The sequence below is a fragment of the Podarcis liolepis genome (assembly GCF_965112155.1).
Source record: "Podarcis liolepis genome assembly, chromosome: 6".
Lineage (NCBI taxonomy): Eukaryota > Metazoa > Chordata > Lepidosauria > Squamata > Lacertidae > Podarcis > Podarcis liolepis.
The window spans coordinates 58,652,817-58,671,834 of NC_139559.1; the positions used below are offsets into that span (position 1 = coordinate 58,652,817).

Consider the following 19,018-nt stretch of genomic DNA (forward strand, 5'->3'; position numbering starts at 1 on the left):
TGAAGACCAGGCATTCAGTGCTCAGGAAGAACCAGTTGCTCCCAGGCCCTATTGTCTTTTGAAACATACTAATATGTCATAAGAGAGATAACTAGGAATCCACAGTGGACTCAGCCCCTCAAGGTGTGTACTTTGTTTGAGACTTGGGTCAGGCTTCTGTAATCCCCAAGATCTGAAAATTTACTAGGAGTCAGGAGTGTTTCCCAGTCTGCTCCTTTTCTCTCTACAGTTAGATCGTCAACATCTTTCAGTGCTTGAACCATCGTTATGTTGTCTTTCCCCCTCTTCTTTCTCAATTTGCCTTGTTGCTTCCAACCAGCTCTTCACATCTGCTAAAAATAAGACATGCGTCTCATTGTTTCCATACCTCACCCTCCTTGACCTTTTCCTTTATTCAGACTTCTGTTGAATTATAAACATATCAGCTTCCGCTTTCCTTCTTCCTAATGACTGAGCCAAAGCTAGTCCAACATAGAGCTGCAGTGGGACGAGCTTTGTGTCTTGAATGTTTTCTGTCCGTGTGTAGTGTGCATTCTCCAGTAGGGCAGCTGGCAGATAATCAGTATTGAATGTTGCAGTGCATCAGCCATGCTGACCCAACATTGGGTTGCCATCTCAGGATGCACTTTCTTCACAAATGGTGTACGGTTGGCCCTGAAGTAGCCCTTCACAGTGGTAAATATAATATAATGTGCTGTTTCATTAGGCAAAAAGAAAGAAAGGTATTTCATACTCCACAAATCACAGGTGCTCATGGTCATTGTGTCGCAACTGAATGAGAAATTATAATACAGAGGGAGGCTGCTCCGGACAGACTTGTCATTACGTTGACCAAAATATATTTTGGCAGCCTTGTGTGGGGTTCCCTGCATGGTACAGGCCAGTGCCCTTGAGGTCTAAGGAGTTTGTTTGAGTTTTGCATTTCATTTTGAATGTTCTTCCTAGTGACAAAGACGCTGGCTATTCCCCCCAACCCCCCAAAACAGGACAGCAGCCAAATTTACCTTTCTAATATAAGAGCGGATAGAATCCCTTCCGTGTGCTATTTCATGAAAGCTGGAATGTAAATTTGACAATACTGTTCCAGACCTCAGGGCTTCAGTGTACCTCCAAAGCTTAATTGACTGTGACCTCTACTGATATACTGATAAAGCAGGAATAACTTGTGTTTTATTGTTCCTTTTCTGCAGGATAGCTGAAGGAATCAGGTTTACTAAATTTGCAATAACACGCCATTTTTAAAGGGTAAAAACCTTGCTTTTAGGATGACAAAGCTATAGCTTGTGTGGATCTTGCAGTAATATTTGGGGAGGGATTTTTATGTCACTTTTCTCTCAATAAGTATTAGCTGCTTTTGTTTAATTTTATAGTGGGCTTGATATCAATTGCCCGATAAACTAAAAGGAAGCAGAATAGGCTCCAAGTCAAGACAAGAGGGCCAAAAAACTACACTGGGGCCATAAACAGTTATTAAAAATAAATAAATAGTAATAATGGGAGAACAGTTGGCACAGCTTTAGTCAAAAGCCTCTGTGGGAAAACATTTGCCAAACAAGTCGTCTGCATCATTGTTACCGCATCGTTTTATCAAAACTGTTTTTCAGTGTCCCGTTGGTTCTGAACTACTGCAGGATATTCATTTTCCTAGGAGGCACTATGGCTTACTTCACACAGTCATAGGAAAGGACTCGCCTTGACTGAAGGAGTAGCAGGCTGTACCGCTGGCCCCGCTCACCCAACATTGCACAGCTTTCCTGTCCCAGACACTGAACACAGGCATGTACGGTAAGTGGGGAAGCCTCTGTGCGTACATCTCTACATGTGTAGGCTCCCCCAAGCACCCCACCTGTGCTCAGTGTGTGGATGCCAGTGTGGGTAAGCTGTGCAGTATCAGGGGCTAATCTCACAGAACCCCTTCACATAACTAATACATGAAATACAGGCTATATTCCGTGCAATTCTGCTTCTTTGACTTAGCCCCCAATTCTTCATCTTGAAATGCTCTGAAAGCAGAAGCTCACTCCATATAGGGAGCCCATCAGTTTGGCCGAAGGAAATAGTTGGGAGAAGAAAGGTAGTGTTAGGGAAGAGTTAGCAATATAACTATTTCCACTACCAGTTGAGTGGAATGTCATTGTCTTTTCCTGGGCTGTTAAAATATTTCCCAGGCATAGTGTATAGGAACAGGTTTCCTTGGCCAACTCTTAACCCTTACTTACATGACAGACATAAATTCTTAAATTGCTACTTTTAAATTTAGCACTTTTATTGCACTTTACCTCTTTTTAAGAAAGACACTACTAATATTGGGAGCAGGGGAGGGGGGAAGAATCAGTGCTACTTTTTAAATAAATAATTTGATACTACCACAGGCTAGAGACAGAGAATAGTTTTATTAGTATTTCTGAGTGGTTATAAATTATTTGTAATGTCAGTCGCATCTGGGAGCATTGGCCGAGATCTGGCACCACAGACGTTGCTTGCCAATAGTAAAAAGCCACATCTTGTGTGGCTACATCCTCATTGTCATACTTCCACTGTGGCAAGAATTAGAACTACAATTTAGAAGCATCTGAGTGTCAGGTGCATCAAAACATCTGCCAAAGTGATCACCGGCATTAAAGACTAATCGCTATTCTGCCCTTAAAAAGGCTGTGCTAACCTTTTGGGGTCCGTGAACACATTTGCCATGTGGGCAAATCATTGTGGGCACCATCCACACACCACACTACAAGAGAAGGCTTCTTTCAAGCCTAATTCCAGTAAGACAAGGGAGTGTATGCAGATAGCCAACACACACGTGCAAATATGTATTTGAGCAAGCAGAATAGATGCATTTATGCAAAGCTCAGCACTAAAGCACAATTTTCAGCTGCTAGTTTAATGGCGTGTTGCAGATAAGAAACCACTAGTTATTTTCTAGAAGGAACACTGGATGAGTAAGGATTTAAAATAGCACAATATAATACAGCATAAATTCTGTAGTCTTTAAACTATGTTTCCAGTAAGGGTACTAACCTTGCACGAATTTTTCCCCCCAGTGGTCCCTGCTGCATCTGTGGTAGAATCGCACCAAATTCTTCGCATCACCACACACTGAGTCATATGACATAATTTACAGACGTAGCTTAGTAAGTCTAGGCAATTTGCCGTTTATTATCAGTGGTAGCATATTGTTTTCAGGAGGAAGATCAGCCTGAGCTAGAGAATACAAAACCGTGCCTTCTCATATCAGCTGCTAAAAATCACAAATGATTCATTTCCACTCATTTAGTGCGCTGCCTTCAGTACCCTAGGTGCAGATTTTTTAAATACTTGAAGTGTGCTTGCTGTGTTCTCATGTTGCCTCAGTGTTTGCATTTGCATGGGATAAAACTTCTTGTTGGAAACCTCCTGTAGAGTAGCAGCTGGGATGCCATTGTGGAAGAGCCATATAGGTCAGTATTTGTGCTCATGCTTTTTATATGCAAAAGGACCAGAGGTCAATCCCCAGCATAGGGTTTGGAAAGATGACTGACTGAAGCCCTGCGGAGCTGCTGTCACTCAGTGTAGTTAATACACAGTTATTTGAGCCAGTATTTTCTGACTCAGTATAAGGCAGCTTCCTAGGTCTTGGGGCTGAATACTGTGGCACCTACCCTAACATTTTTTTTATCCAGCTGTTTTAAAAAAATAATTTGTTACTCCTTTCTTTTCTCCACTCCAGCCCCAGGTTATCCGTGACTTATTTGGGCTTCGGGTTCATGCCATCCAATGTTTAACATGTTTGCTATTAAGATTTGGCATGCTTTTATAGGAAGCTAAAGTGTGTCCCAATCCACTACGTACAATGTAGAGGAGGAGATTCTGATGGATGCCCTATTCACTTCAAAGCAAGTAGCAGGTCCACAGGTACAGCTCTTCGCACATGTAGGGCTGCCCTTCCATTGAAGTGAGCAAGAAAACATTTGTGGGCAGGAGAACTTCCTCTATGCACACTAGATCAGGTACCAGGCTATGGCTTACACTACAAGCATGTCAGCATACAAGCAAAAAGTAACAGTCAATGTTCTTATGCCTTTCTTTGATGTTTCTCCAAAGCAGCTCCCATGCCCGAAAAGGCAAGCCATTACTCAGTTCAAAAAGTTGTCTTGTCTCTTCAGGGGTGACAGTTGCTTTCAGGAAGAATTAATAGCCCAAATGTAATTTCTCTTACTTGCACACAAGTGACTTTGACTCAAGAACGTCATAAGCTATGTGGCAAATTGCAATGTGTTGATTTTTCTGGTTGTGGAAATTCTAAGTTACTGTAAAATTAAGAATTTAAACCCTTAGTAAATGCAGTCTTCTATGCATTCAACAGCAATATTTCTTTACACACATTTACTAGACAAGAAACCTGGTCACAATATTAAATATTCTAATTCTCTATTACCCTTGCGTTCAGATAAAGTATATTCTCCCCTCAAAAAGCCTTGAATCTCCTGCTGAAAATGCCTTAACTGATCAAACTTATTTATGTAATTTATTTATTTGGTGTCTCAGTGTTCATTAATGCATTTCTCTCCCTAAGTGGTGAATGTATCCTAACCTCACAAAGCTCTGAAATGAATACCAATGATACAGTAGTGTTTATTCTTACTTTGGAAGTGAACCCAGTTTTTCTGGGTTAAGAAACCTTTGTATGTATATTTTGTAAATCTAGCAGCATTTTCTTCTTTGGTGTGCACAACAAAACTGCAGGCCACCTGACAACTGTGTCCTTGAACTACTTGTAACTTGAGTAATAGCAGGGAAGCCTGTGTCGTGCAGCTTCTATTATGTAAAAATGGAGGAATGCCATGAACTCTGGATACCCAACCTTCATTAGTGGACAAAAGCGGAGATAGGCAAGCTCTCTCAAACGTACCTGTGGATTAACTTTGATCTCCCAATTGTTGTCCCAAATTATTATATTTAGAGCTAGTCTGAGGGCTCAAAAGAATGCTCCAAGTCCAGCCAGTTTTCAGAGTTCCCAGATGCCATACCTGCTAGCCCACTTTCCTGAAACTAACTTCATCTTTCCTTTTGGTCCTTGAGAGAAATAAAATATTTCATGTTTCCCTGGAGCTTCCAGGATGCTGCTTATCAGTACAGGAGGAATAGAGAGAAAGAGGAAAAGAAGGAAGGGCCCTTGCATTCTACCACTTCTGCCTGAAAAGTAGAGAGGATTGAGTTTTGGAGAGCAGGAGCCAGGGGAAAGGTCTTTTGGGGACTGCAAGAGCTGGGTGAGAAGCCTAGGAATCTTATGGCTCAAATTTTAATTCAGTCTCGCTTCTCAGACATTCATGTCCAAATCCAATCTGAGCTTGCTTCCCTGTTCAGATAGGAAAGCAAGTCTGGATGATCTTAAAACCGATCAGTGTTTTGCATATATGACAGTGTTGCAGGGAAGGCACTACTCCCTGCCCGTTTAGTTTTGTAACTTAAGCAGAAAATGAAGGTTGGGTGGCTGCAGTTTCACTGACCTATTTTGGTGTTGATTTCCCCCTCCCCTTTTATTGTACCACACTGTTTGTGATTATTACTCCATGGTTGACATTTGCACTTTAATAAAGAGATGAGAATCTTACAAAATGCTACATGCTTGAGCTGTTCTTGTGATAAAATCAAAGGACTTAAGATACCTTCTGTCTGCTCATAGCAAAGTGAGGTATGTCTTGAATTACCAGGGAGCAGCGTGTGGAAGAAAATGCTTAGCAAGTTATCAGAAAACGCGAGTTTCCAGAGAATTGCCATTAAAAGTGAAAAATAATCACGGGGTGGCACAAAGGCAGGCACAATATTAAGGAAAGCCCATTCGTATTGCCCACTAGAAATAAGGACAGAAAGCTAATCTAGAATTTGTTCCCACATACTATTTAATGGTATTTTCCCCAACAACAACTTCAGGCACCCATGTAAAGGTACAGGGCCTGAAATAGGTTTTCTGCTAAAAAAAAAAAAAAAAAAAGAGTCCCAGATTGTAGCACGGTGTAGGGAAATTCAGCTAACTGACATGACTATCAAGGAAATATCTCAATTTTTGCCATCAAAATAATCCATTTTTCATTCCTACAATCCAGCTCCGGTGGTTGCATATCAAAGAGACTGACAAGCCAAGTCAAAGTAATTAACGATAAGTTTATCTAATGTGGAAACTGTTGATTTACACAAATCCACATTTCTTCTGAGTTTTCTCCTGAGATTATGGAAGTTCAATATTTTGTGCTGACAAAGCTGTGTTTTGTAGGCTTAAGCCACTTTGAAAGCAAGCGTGCATGTCAGCACACTTAATTCTGTCCACATGTTAGAAAATCAAAACTCCAGGGTATCAAATTCTAAAGAAGTTCTTGCTTGAGACTGGGATTTGGCTTTTATTCAGAATTCCCCCACATGCTGTACTATCTGGTCATTGTAACAAGTGCCATTTCTACAATTGGCTTTCCATAATGAAACATGTTTTCTAACAAAGCCAATCAATTGTTATAAAATCTCTTAACAACATCTTGAAACAAACAGAAACTCTAATTTGATTGTGCAAACTTGAAACAATGCAGTTTTCAAGGCCTCTGTGCACAAGGTGCCTATTTTTACCAATCTGCATTAGTTTTACTTTGTTTGGTGAGTCTTCTAGAATGTTGTTGTTGTTCTTTAGTCGTTTAGTCGTGCCCAACTCTTCGTGACCCCATGGACCAGAGCATGCCAGGCACTCCTGTCTTCCACTGCTTCCCGCAGTTTGGTCAAACTCATGCTGGTAGCTTCAAGAACACTGTCCAACCATCTCGTCGTCTGTCATCCCCTTGTCCTTGTGCCCTCCATCTTTCCCAACATTCAGGGAGACCCTGGAAAAGGGTCTTTTCAAGGGAGACCCTCTTCTACAGTAAGTTCAGATATTCATTGCACATACTCCCATTCAACCCTTCTTTGCACAGTTTACCAAGGGATGCCTGGCTGTGAAGATATTGTAAATCTAGAGGGAAACTAGCCCATTTACCACAAAACCAGAAGAAGAGGCCAACATGCATTTGTGTCAAGGCCTCTCATCTTTGAACTAGCCCCCCCATGGCCATTTGTTCTTAACTCAAAGCTACTTTCCTTCTTTTATTTAAGCTACTTACAGATTAAGTTAAATAAAAACAGGAAGCCAAGTTTTAAGCAGCATCGCCTTCAAAAACAATCTATTAAATGTCAATTCATACTTCATTTTATTTACATCTACAAGGAATGTTTCAAGTATGCCAACAGCACATCTAATATGTACAGGGATTGATGCAGATTTAATATAGGAGCATACAGGACAAATGCCAAGGCTTACATTTTCATCATTGACAACACACACACAGACCAGCTGTTTCACACACAAAATGGTAAGTATGCTGGCCATGATCCAAGGAACCAAGGTGATTTCTGCACACGCACAGGAACTTTACATGTTCTCCATCTGTCATAACTGAAAATCCTCTTGTTCAGGAGGGGATGGGAGCTGGAAACAAAATCCGACGAAAGCCTCCTATATATATATGCAGGTTCATTAACTATGTGCGCTAGGGTCTTGGGATCCCTGCAGTTAGCTAGAATCTAAATTATCAAGTCACACAAATGGCACAGCATGAACTTGCAAAACAATTTTGAACTTGCAATATTGGAAAGCAACCATGCTCAACTCCTTGTCTATCATTCAAGCAAGTGGCAGCTGTTAACTGTGAGCTACTGAAGAATTCAAGCTTAGCATTCAGTTTGCCATCAACAACTCCATTCTATTTCTTCCCACGCAAAGAAGTTTCTTACTGGTGCTTATTTTCGGTGGATGCCATCGATACATCATCACTTCATAGGAAACAGTTGTGCTGCAGATGTACAGTACTAATGTCTGCTACAAAAGAAAAGGCACAAGTTTATCCCAGCTTTGCACATGGGTATTTATTTATCAGTGGTAAATACATTGGGAAACAAAAGAAGCAACTCCCATAGTGTTTGACTTAGAACGCAGCAACTTTAAAATATGATCATGGAGCATCCAGAAAGTATAAAACAATGCAGCTACGGAAGAACACGAATCATTCCCAAAATAAAATTATAAAGGAGCCTCTTAACTTTAATTGTCTCAAAGAACATACAAAACTACCAGATCCTGCCACACTAAACCTCAAGCAAAAATGCTTATGAAATTGTTCTCTTAACATCGGGATAAAAAATACACAAAACCTACCTGAAATTCAAGTGTTCTAGTAGCACAAATCCATCTAGGAAAGAATAAAATAAATTATATTCATAAATCTTAATATTTTAGGCATATGCAAAATCCTCCAAACATACCGTATTTTTCCATCTATGATGCCCCTTATTTGGGGGGACTCAGATTTAAGAAAATGGGAGAAGATGTATCTCTGTATAAGATGCCCCCTAACCTTTGACATTTTTAAGGAAAAAGACCTAGTCATACACGGAAAAATACGGTAAATGCCTTAAAACTGGTGAATAGTCAAAGATAAGCCAAGAATAAGTTTTCCTAATTCGAACTGCCAGAGTCAAATACTGATCCAAGTAAACAATCCATAGCCCATCATTGGTAGCAGAGTTTTGGTTTCTAGAGAAAAGGGAGTCTGGTTCTCAGCTGTAGAAGGGTCTGGGGAGCCCAGAATTTCATTTGAGCTACTTACACATTCAGATTGCTTCCTTGCAATACCCAATGCCCAGTTTGTGATAATTGAGACTGCCAACTCTCCTCTCACCCACCCATACTGTTTTGTTTAAAGGTAAAGGTACCCCTGCCCGTACAGGCCAGTCTTGACAGACTCTAGGGTTGTGCACCCATCTCACTTAAGAGGCCGGGGGCCAGCGCTGTCCGGAGACACTTCCGGGTCATGTGGCAAGTGTGACAAAGCTGCATCTGGCGAGCCAGCACCAGCGCAGCACACGGAAACGCCGTTTACCTTCCCGCCAGTAAGCGGTCCCTATTTATCTACTTGCACCCGGGGGTGCTTTCGAACTGCTAGGTTGGCAGGCGCTGGGACCGAGCAATGGGAGCGCACCCCGCCGCGGGGATTCGAACCGCCGACCTTTCAATCGGCAAGCCCTAGGCGCTGAGGCTTTTACCCACAGCGCCATCCGTGTCCCTGTTTTGTTTTGTTGTAAACTGTTTTGTTTACGCTCTGCTTAAAACATGGCCGTTCCATTCAACACCACTCGGAAAACTTACATTTGCCTTCAGAATTCCGACATATCAATTGGTTCCCTTCCGTAATATCAATGACTTCAAGTTGTTCGCCTGCCGTGATCCTCAAGTCAAGTTTTCCTTTGGTCAAAGTATTTGAGCAGTGTGCGACTGCGGTATTGATTACCCCAATCTCCTTATCATACTGAGAGAAGGGAATAAGAAAATAAATAAAGATGCAATCGAAAGTACACTTACTGGAAAAAGACCCATTGAAAATAATGGGGTTACTTTCAATTAAGCATAGGTAGCCAAAAGGGCTTGGGCATCCTGAATGGCTCTTTGAACAAAAGATATACACAAACTTACATCACAAGCTGCTTTGCAAAGTCTCATGTTTCAGCAGTAGGCTGCCACACAGCATCGGGATGGCTGAGCATATGGATGAATGTTTGAGAAATGCAAGGCCAAACCTTCATTGGGCATGCAGAATAACTAGTTGTATTATTATTTGGATTTCAGGCTATATCATGAGTTTGAACATTTATAATCACTATTAGAGAGGATCTGCAGCCTTCTGAATAGACCATGAAATATATGAATGATGCCTACGGTTTGTTTGGTTTTGTTTGTTTAAAAATAATCCTAGTATCCAGCCCACCAGGTATTAAAGGTAAAGGTAAAGGACCCCTGATGGTTAAGACCAGTGTTGAACGACTCTGGGGTTGCAGCACTCATTTTGCTTTACTGGCCGAGGGAGCTGGCGTTTGTCTGCAGACAGTTTTTCTGGGTCATGTGGCCAGCATGACTAAGCCGCTTCTGGCGAAACCAGAGCAGCGTACGGAAACGCCGTTTACCAGGTATTAGGGCTCCCAAAATATAGCAGCAGCAAGGTTGATTTCTCAAAGTCTCAGAAGCAGATTTAAAATGAAAATGAACACTAGATTTTTTAAAAAAATTAGACTGTTTCAGTTCAACTCCATTAAATAATAAACTATGGAAAACATTAGGAGGGGACAGCTAGAAACATGTAACAAGTGCTGTCTCCAGCATTGTAAATCCTAACCATCACCACCTAAAACACTATAAAGATCATACAAACACCCTCATACCTGAGGTTGTTCAGCTGCTGGAAAGTGTCAAGCGTCAAAACTGGGATAACCTCTTAGGAGGTTTATGTCCTGGCTTACTAGAGACATCATATAAGTAGCTGGAAATACTCCTGACTGGGCTCAAGCAGCTGATTTGAAACATCAGCATCAGATCTAGAAAACATTTCCTTGTATTGGAGCCCTATTTTAGTATGTTTCTAGAATAGAATAGAATAGAATAGAATAGATTCTTTATTGTCATTACACAAGTGCAACATTGCACAAAGTGCAACGAAATTGGATGCCATCCCTTAAAACAACAAAAGCAAAACAACAACAACAACCAAACAAACCACATTCCAGCCACACCCACACCACACCCATCAAACTCCCAGGTCACACTATCGAGTTACAGCATTCAAAAAGGCCACAGCTCTTGGATAGAAACTGTTTTTCAGTCTATTTGTCTTTGACTTGATGTTTCTATATCTCCTGCCAGAAGGCAGTAGTGCAAACAGACAGTGTCCCGGGTGAGATGAATCCTGCAGGATGTTATTTGCTTTCCTAAGACAACGGGAACCGTATAGTTCTTCCAAAGATGGGAGAGGATGACCAATAATCTTTTGGGCTGTGGTTATGACCTTCTGGAGCACCTTCCTCTCCCTAGCTGTACAACTGGAGAACCAAGCACAAATACAGTATGTAAAAATGCTCTCTATGGAGCCTCGGTAGAAGGACACCAGCAGTCTCTCACTCAGATTGTTCTTCTTTAAAAGTCTGAGGAAATAAATTCTCTGCTGGGCCTTCTTCACCAGAGCAGTGGTATGTGCGCTCCAAGTCATGCCCTGATCGATAGCTACTCCCAAAAACCTGAATTCCGCCACCCTCTCCACCCGTTCCCCGTTGATATACAAGGGCTGAATGTCCGCCTTTTTTTTCCTGTAATCCACCACCAATTCCTTGGTCTTAGCCGTATTAAGAGCCAGATTGTTCTCTCCACACCAAACACAGAGCCGCTCCACCTCGTCCCGATAGGCGGACTCATCCCCTCCTGAAATGAGCCCTACCACCGTAGTGTCATCAGCAAACTTGATGATTTTGTTGCTGGAATAGATGGCTGTACAGTCATACGTATAGAGAGTGTAGAGCAGGGGACTCAACACACAACCCTGTGGTGAGCCGGTGTTAAGGCTAAGGGCTGTGGACATGTGTGACCCTACTCTAACCCTCTGGGAACGTTCTGACAAAAAATCCAAAACCCAGAGACAGGTGGAGTTGGAGAGTCCAATCGCCTCTAGCTTGGACACCAGTCTATGGGGGAGGATAGTGTTAAAAGCAGAGCTAAAATCCACAAACAGCAGCCTCACATAACTCCCCGGCTGCTCCAGATGGGACAGAGCAGCATGGAGAGTGGTATTGATGGCGTCTTCTGTGGATCTATTTGCTCTGTATGCAAACTGGTAGTTGTCAAAAGTTGATGGAAGACAGGAAATAATGTGACGGCGCACCAGTTTCTCAAAACACTTCATGATGATTGGAGTCAGTGCAACTGGTCTATAGTCATTCAAACTACTGATTGTGGATTTTTTAGGCAGAGGGACAATAGTTGACGACTTCAGGCAGGGTGGGACAATAGACTGGTGTAAGGACTTATTGAAGATCTTAGTAAAGACCCTCGCCAGCTGATCCGCACAGCCCTTCAACACCTTTCCAGTGATGCCATCAGGTCCAGCCGCCTTCCTCGGATTCGCCATCCTCAAAACCTGTCTCACCTCATGTTCCTCTACCGTGAATGAGGGGCCCCTATGGGCTGGTGGCTGTAATACCGGCGTCTCAGGTGGCTCCTTCTCGAAGCGAGCAAAGAAGAGGTTAAGCTCCTCTGCCAGCAAGGGGTCACCGTCGACAGCACCAAGGTTAGGTTTGTAGTTGGTAATATGCTGAATCCCCTGCCACATCTGTCTTGTGTTGTTGCTCCTTAAATTATCCTCAATCCTCAGCCTATAATCCAATTTTGCCCGTCGAATACCCCTCCTCAAGTTTGCTCTTGCTACACTGTAAAGCTGCACCTCGCCTGACCTGAAAGCCCTGTTCCTTTCCTGCAACAGGCACTGGACCTCTCTATTCATCCAGGGTTTCTGATTGGGGTAAAACCGGATGGATTTATTTACTGTGACAGTGTCTGTGCAGTGATTGATATAGCACAGAACTTCTAGCAAACGTGTGCCATAATGATTGCTGCGTTCTGCAGCCTACAATTCTTCAGGTACTTCTATACTTTGCAGCTCGCAGGTTTCTATCTGAACCAACGCCCAGAATCCTTGGCAAACTGCTGAAAAATTACCTATGCAACTAATGACAAAATAATTAAAACAGAACAGTTTTCTGGAACGTTGCAGCTCACAGTTCTGTACATGACAGGAGGTGACAGATTGTGCAATAGACTTTCATGCACCATACACATGCAAGAGTTGACTCTTCATTGCAGGTAACCATGCCAACATATTCCAAGCTTTTTGTAAAAACAGAATAAGGAAACCTACCATGAACTTCTCTCTAAACTGCTTTTCTTCTTTTGTCATCTTGCTGTTCTTCTCTAAAGCATGTTTCTTGACTTTGAAGAAATTTCTTGAGGAAGGCCTATGAAGAAAGAATATACATACGATAAGCCAGCAACTCAATGTAAGCAATTCAGAACAAAAGTGGGATGGTATTGGAATAAGATGGAGGCATATAAAAGCACTTTTCACAAGTGAGAAGAAAGCATCCGTGTTGAGTATACTTATCTGGAAGCAAGTCTCACTGAACTCAGTGGAACTTACTTCTGCATAGACATGCAAAGGAAAATGTCACAAATTTCACTGAACATACTTCAGAATAACATGCATAGGAGTCTCTTGTAAGAATGCCATTTAATCTAGAAGATATCATTTGTAAAAGTTATTAAGGGAGAAAATTTATTAAGCCAAATGTATTTTCTAGTCAACATAGACTTTATATCCAATTTAAATTACTTCTATCCTGCATCTCTAAATGTTAGCTTTACAATACAGGAATTGTGTCTATGTATGCACGTAAACTTTTTAAATACCAAAAGGACAGAAGAACAAAAGGACACTAGCAAATATTAGAGAAATAAAAAATTACAACCTAGTTTGGAGGCAATGAGAAACCATGATTTGTTGCTACAGAAGTGAGCCTTGGAGAGCCTTGGGCTTCTATCAAACATGATTTCAAACCAGCCATGGTTCCCTTGATGTCCAAACACAGGAACATCCAGTTTGCTTAAACTACAATTAGTGAGAGAACAAGGTACGGTCAAAGCATGGTTTCAGAACCCGATTTATTTTCACTAATTATAGTTTGTGAAGCGGGGGATCAACTACAGTTGCTTCAAGGCTTTCCATTACTAATATTTAGTGAGGAGCAAAGAGAGTGGCTTTATTTTAGGATAGATTCCCATAGCTTCCTGAAGCAAATAGGAAATAATGACAAATACACCTTTTCATGGCATTTTGGGGCCGTCAACATTTCTCCACCAACCCTTCTCTTTTGACTTGAGGAACTTCCCATTTTATGAATCTCATTTTTCTCTCCAGAGAAAAGGGGAAACGCCAAGTTTCCTAATGGCACACATGCTGCAAAAAATGCTGATGCTCCAAAGAGAGACAATGAGTATCAGCGAGATCAACCACAATACCCCACACAAACAGGCCTCATTTCATGCACCACTGAATCACAAAAACATTTTCCAATAGGAATCATGTAGTTACAGCAGTACACAGACTTGCAGTTCAATAGGTTGCAAGTGGAGAACCAAGCAGTTTTATTCAGCTATAGAGCTGAAAGGGATTTTTTTATATATATAAAAAATGTAAACATAGAACAGATGTCAAAAATTAAAATTTCCTTCGAATGCCGCATGAATTTCATCTCCATGGCTTTCTACCCCACGAAGAGACAGTTATACATTTAGTAGTCAATTATTCTCATGCTGCTGAAAAACTAATTCTTTTTTATCATGCTCATTTGCACCATCTCTATCTCCAACATACATTCTCACACTGCACACATACATACATTAATATAGACATGCAGTGCACACACTCATTCATTCTCACTAACATTCACACACACATCCACACACTTTCTATAACCTCCCCACCTCATCCAACTGCAATTAAACTTGAAAACTTGAAGCTTATTTGCAATTTAATTGAGGCAGGGGGTGGTTTTGTTTGGGGGGGGGGTGTCACTGTGTATGATGACAGGAGGGTTAACCCTTCCTTCCCAAGCTGCAAGTCTTCCCCTCAAATGCCCCCTGGCTCTGTATTTAGGCTTGAGAAAAGTCTCCTATTGCATTCAATAGGAGGCTTTTTCAAGTTTACATGTGGTGTGGGAGGTTGTGGGGGGCGGGCTGCAGAGCTCCACATGGGGAGGCCTCCTAGGCAGGATGTGACCACAGGTGCCAGCAGCCAGCGTGCACACGCACACACACACACACACACACACACGCACGCACACCCACCCACCACCACCACCACCACCATGGATTCAAGACTCAAGCTTGTCATCACATCTGTTAACCTAGAGCCATTGCCACAATTCACAAACTGGGCGGGGGGGGGGGTATCCTGGATCCACACGAAAAGCAGTCTATGGGGTACATCTATGCTGCAAACTTGTTTTGTTTTTGTCCTGCTATCATGGCCCCTCCAAAGATTGCTAGAAATGTGTTGCTTGGGGAGAATGCCAATAATTTTCAGAAATCGCTAGCTCCCTTTGTACAAAGGGGATGCTCTTAAGATCTGCTGAGACTGTAGCATAAATAAAACCAAATGCATATCCTTCATATTCCGAGGCAGATGGTGTGGCTCAAAATGGAGTACTAGAGGTATTCTTGCTCAAATAAATTCACTGTGGGCTATGTATTAAGCAAGCATTACCGGGAGGTCCATCTTCAGAGCAGCAGAATCATTTACATAACACTACTGCTGGCAATAGAATTTTGGTTATGAGAGCAAAATGTCATTTATCACAGTTTTTACCTACTTTGTATCATTTTGTTCTGCGTCGATGTTGTCATACACCATGCTTTCTGGGGCCATAACATCTGTTGTCAAAAGCACATGTGGATGTTATTATCTGTCATTTACAATGTACCTAAACTTTCCTAAGTGCTGTACAAAGATTTTTAAACAGGCCACATCCCCTGCCTACAGGTTTATAATCTCATAGACATGACACAAAAGGAGACAAAGTGTTCTGGAGCAGGGCCATAGGTAAGGGGTGGTGATGTGGGCCCTGCCAGGGGCACAGGCGAGAGGGGGGTGCCAAATCGGCTAAAATATGTCCATAAATGTGTCTATAAATAAAAATGTTGATTATTGCCTCATAAAAAATGGTTTTTAAAATTGGGTGAATTGAATGGGTGGAGGAAGGGGTTTGAGGAGAAAAGAAAGAAGAACTAATTTGTCCATGGATGGGGGTGCAATCTGGATGGTTCTGCCAGGGGTGCAAGACCACCTAGCTCTGATCTGGAGCAGGATATGGGAGAAAAGGGAAACACACACAGATGAGCAACTGTCCATTAAAGTTTCAGCATTGCAACAGTTAACTCAGTTACAAACAATACTGTAATCCAGGGGCTGGACTCCATCTCCTGTTTCTCTTCTACAAGCCATTTAATGCACAAATCGGAAATTAAACCTGCCTCAACATCTAAATCAATTCACAAAGCGTCTAATTGTTCAAAAATCTAGAAAGTGGATAACCTGCTCTTCAAATCAGGGAAATTGCCACCTCTCAAATCCTAGGCAACTTGCTTGTGGCATGAGGGTCATTTGCCTTCCCAGCACCTGTATAATAAGCCTTAAAATTGCTAAGCAAGCAGTAACCTTTGAAAATAAAATTCTTGTTTGTATGAAATATAGCTCTGTGAGTTTTCAGTGCACACAAAGGCAGATTCATCCTGTAAGATCAGTGGCAGTAGGTGCATGAAAATATGTCTGGGTTGCATTTAGTTGTAAACAATTGTTATGATGTAAATTATAGGCTGTGTTATAAAAACCAGCAATTACATCTCATGACCTGTCTACTTCTCCATCCTCAGTGTCAGAGACACCTCACCTCCACAACCCCAATGTGTTCAAAAGGGAGGCAGTTTCCAGTATGGGACACATCAGCTTACCCAGATTTGGTGCAGAACTGGAAAGGATGCTGAGGAGAAAAACAAAACAAAATCTAAGTTGTGTGTTTCAACATGGTTCATAAATTTCAGTACTGGTTGTATGCAATTAAAGACTTTGAAGAAGGCTTTTGCATCCTAACATATCCACTTTCTCATCACACTTACATTTTGGATGAACATTAGAACAAATTGTTAAACATCTGCTACCTAACCATATCCAGTACTGTTTACAGTATTATGCTAACGTGGCTAAGTAACACCGAGAATAAATCAATGCTGCAGGGAGGAATAGAATATATGAAAAGACAAGGAGAAAAGTGGCCTCAAGAGTTCATGAGCTATTTGACTTCTACACATAGGACTCTGTTTCTTATCAGTCTTAACCAGTGTTAATCAGAGATTATGGGAATTGGAGCCCAACCCAGAGGGCTGCGGTCTCTCCATCTGTGCCATACACTCCTTTTGAACCCAACTCTTTTAAAACTCATTTTAAAAAAATCCTTTGTTGTTGTTTAGTCGTTTAGTTGTGTCCGACTCTTTGTGACCCCATGGACCAGAGCATGCCAGGCACTCCTGTCTTCCACTGCCTCCCACAGTTTGGTCAAACTCATGCTGGTAGCTTCGAGAACACTATCCAACCATCTTGTCCTCTGCCATCCCCTTCTCCTTGTGCCCTCAATCTTCAGGATCTTCAGGAGCCTCAGCTTCAGGATCTGTCCTTGCAGTGAGCATTGAGGGCTGATTTCCTTCAGAATGGATAGGTTTGATCTTCTTGAAGTCCATGGGACTCTCAAGAGTCTCCACCAGCATCATAATTCAAAAGCATCAATTCTTTGGCGATCAGCCTTCTTTATGGTCCAGCTCTCACTTCCATACATCACTACTGGGGATCCTTACGTATCCATATATCCATCATGGCAAACACCATTTTGTAACTAACAGCAGGTACGTTAATTATAAGAGAGTTACATTTGTAAAGTCCTGGGGGTGTTTTGTCCAATAGAGCTCCTACTGACTTGAGCAGCAACAAGATCACAGGACCAGTGGAAGAAGAGTGGGCAAAGAGGGGAGCCTAACATGACTACACTATTCTAAGGTGAGCCAGCTATGCAGAGAGGCTGATGCAGAAGGAAGTCAGCTGAAATGTATGCAAGCACTAGTGAGCAGCTGAGCATGAAACAACTGTTCAAGGTGTTAGAATTCCTTTGGCAGGCTGCACAACAGATCCTGGAATTACAAGTTACATAATCATTTTCTTGAGAATCCTGGCAAGGGTGGGGAGAGGGGAGGTATGTAGCTAGAGCATTTGCTCTATGTGCGGATGGTCCCTGGTTCAGTCCCCAGCATGTTGCGGTAGGGCTGGGACGGATTCTGGTCTGAAGCCTTGGAGAGCTACTGCCAATCAGTATAGACTAGTGTTTCCCAAACATGGGGTACCAACTGCTTTTGGACTACAACTCCCATCATTCCTGACCACTGGTCCTGATGGCTAGGGCTGATGGGAGTTGTAGTCCAAAAACAGCTGGAGACCCAAGTTTGGGAAACACTTGTATAGGCAATACTGAACTAGATAGAGTAATGGTCTCTCTCAGCCAGCTTCCTATATTCCCCCGTGTTTTGATCCTAAAGAGATACAAAAATAGATAAAATGTAATTACACTGGGCAACAATTTTTTACTTTTTGAATGTTGTCTAGATTTCTACAACTGATTTAGGGTATTTTTGCACTCCTGAATCAGGAAATGGCATCCGTTTCTCTCCATCAGGTCAGGTTTTCTGTAAACTGAATGGTGGGCATTGATAAAGGTAAGTACACGTAAATTGCATGTTGCTTCACCATTTTTCAAACTTCAGGGCTTGAACTTCTGTTTCTTGGAACTCCTGGAATGCTCAGCAGCACGGAGGTCTCTCTTCAGAGTCCAACAGTAGTCAGCCATCATGACTGCGTCCCAGCGACCCTGATACCTGGTCTCCATCTCTTTCATGTCCTGATGGAATCCCTCCCCCTGCTCATCACTCATTGAACCCAGGTTCTCAGGAAACCGGTCCATATGTGAAATTAGGTAGTGCATCTTGATGCTCATGTTGCAGCCCAGGTTTCTGAAAGCAGTCAGCATGTTCTTGACAAGTTCTGCGTAGTTTCTGGCCTTATTGTTGCCAAGAAAGTTCTTCACTACCAGAACAAATGCCTTCCACGCTTCCAGTTCCACTTCGTTCATTGAGTTTCCGAACTCTGGATCTCTGATGAGCTGACAGATCTGAAGACCATCAAAGATGCCAGCTTTCAACTTCTCCATGGTCAATCCTGGAAAAGCCTGGCACAAGTAAATGAAGCAGTCACCATCCTTGTCCAGAGCCTTGGTGAACTGCTTGATTAAGCCGAGCTTGATGTGCAGCGGTGGGAAGAGTACTCTGTCTCTGTCCACCAGAGGGTCATTGATGACGCTCCTTTCTTTGCAAGGCACCAATTCCTCCCACACAGGCCAGTCCTTCTTCGTGTAATGCTGAGCACGGTCCCTACTATCCCACATGCACAGAAAACATGGGTACTTGGTGAAGCCAGACTGTTGTCCCAACAAAAAGTTC

At 42.2% G+C, this 19,018-nt stretch overlaps 2 protein-coding genes across 7 annotated transcripts in view; one reads left to right on the plus strand and one right to left on the minus strand.

Moving 5' to 3' along the window:
• PRKAA2 (protein kinase AMP-activated catalytic subunit alpha 2) overlaps window positions 1-19,018 on the plus strand; it is a 66,419-nt gene that overhangs the window by 25,150 nt on the left and 22,251 nt on the right. Inside the window, exon 10 of one of the 2 annotated variants that reach the window (XM_083510341.1) lies at window positions 1,605-5,595. The exons of the other annotated variant lie outside the window; for it this stretch is intronic. The gene's annotated coding sequence lies outside the window, so the exon portion shown is untranslated. Of the gene's footprint in view, window positions 1-1,604; window positions 5,596-19,018 lie in introns of those variants that run through there. 2 annotated transcript variants of the gene reach the window in all.
• FYB2 (FYN binding protein 2) overlaps window positions 7,150-19,018 on the minus strand; it is a 39,433-nt gene continuing 27,564 nt past the window's right edge. For 2 of the 5 annotated variants that reach the window (XM_083510293.1, XM_083510291.1), the window contains exons 14-19: window positions 16,433-16,461; window positions 15,295-15,355; window positions 12,786-12,882; window positions 9,200-9,359; window positions 8,210-8,243; window positions 7,150-7,870 (exon numbers count right to left, since the gene is read on the minus strand). In XM_083510293.1, coding sequence (XP_083366419.1) covers window positions 7,864-7,870; window positions 8,210-8,243; window positions 9,200-9,359; window positions 12,786-12,882; window positions 15,295-15,355; window positions 16,433-16,461 — 388 coding nt within the window. In that variant the 3' untranslated portion in view covers window positions 7,150-7,863. Of the gene's footprint in view, window positions 7,874-8,209; window positions 8,244-9,199; window positions 10,464-12,452; window positions 12,883-15,294; window positions 15,356-16,432; window positions 16,462-19,018 lie in introns of all 5 variants that reach the window. The other 3 variants (XM_083510292.1, XM_083510290.1, XR_014527732.1) reach the window with 2 other exon arrangements.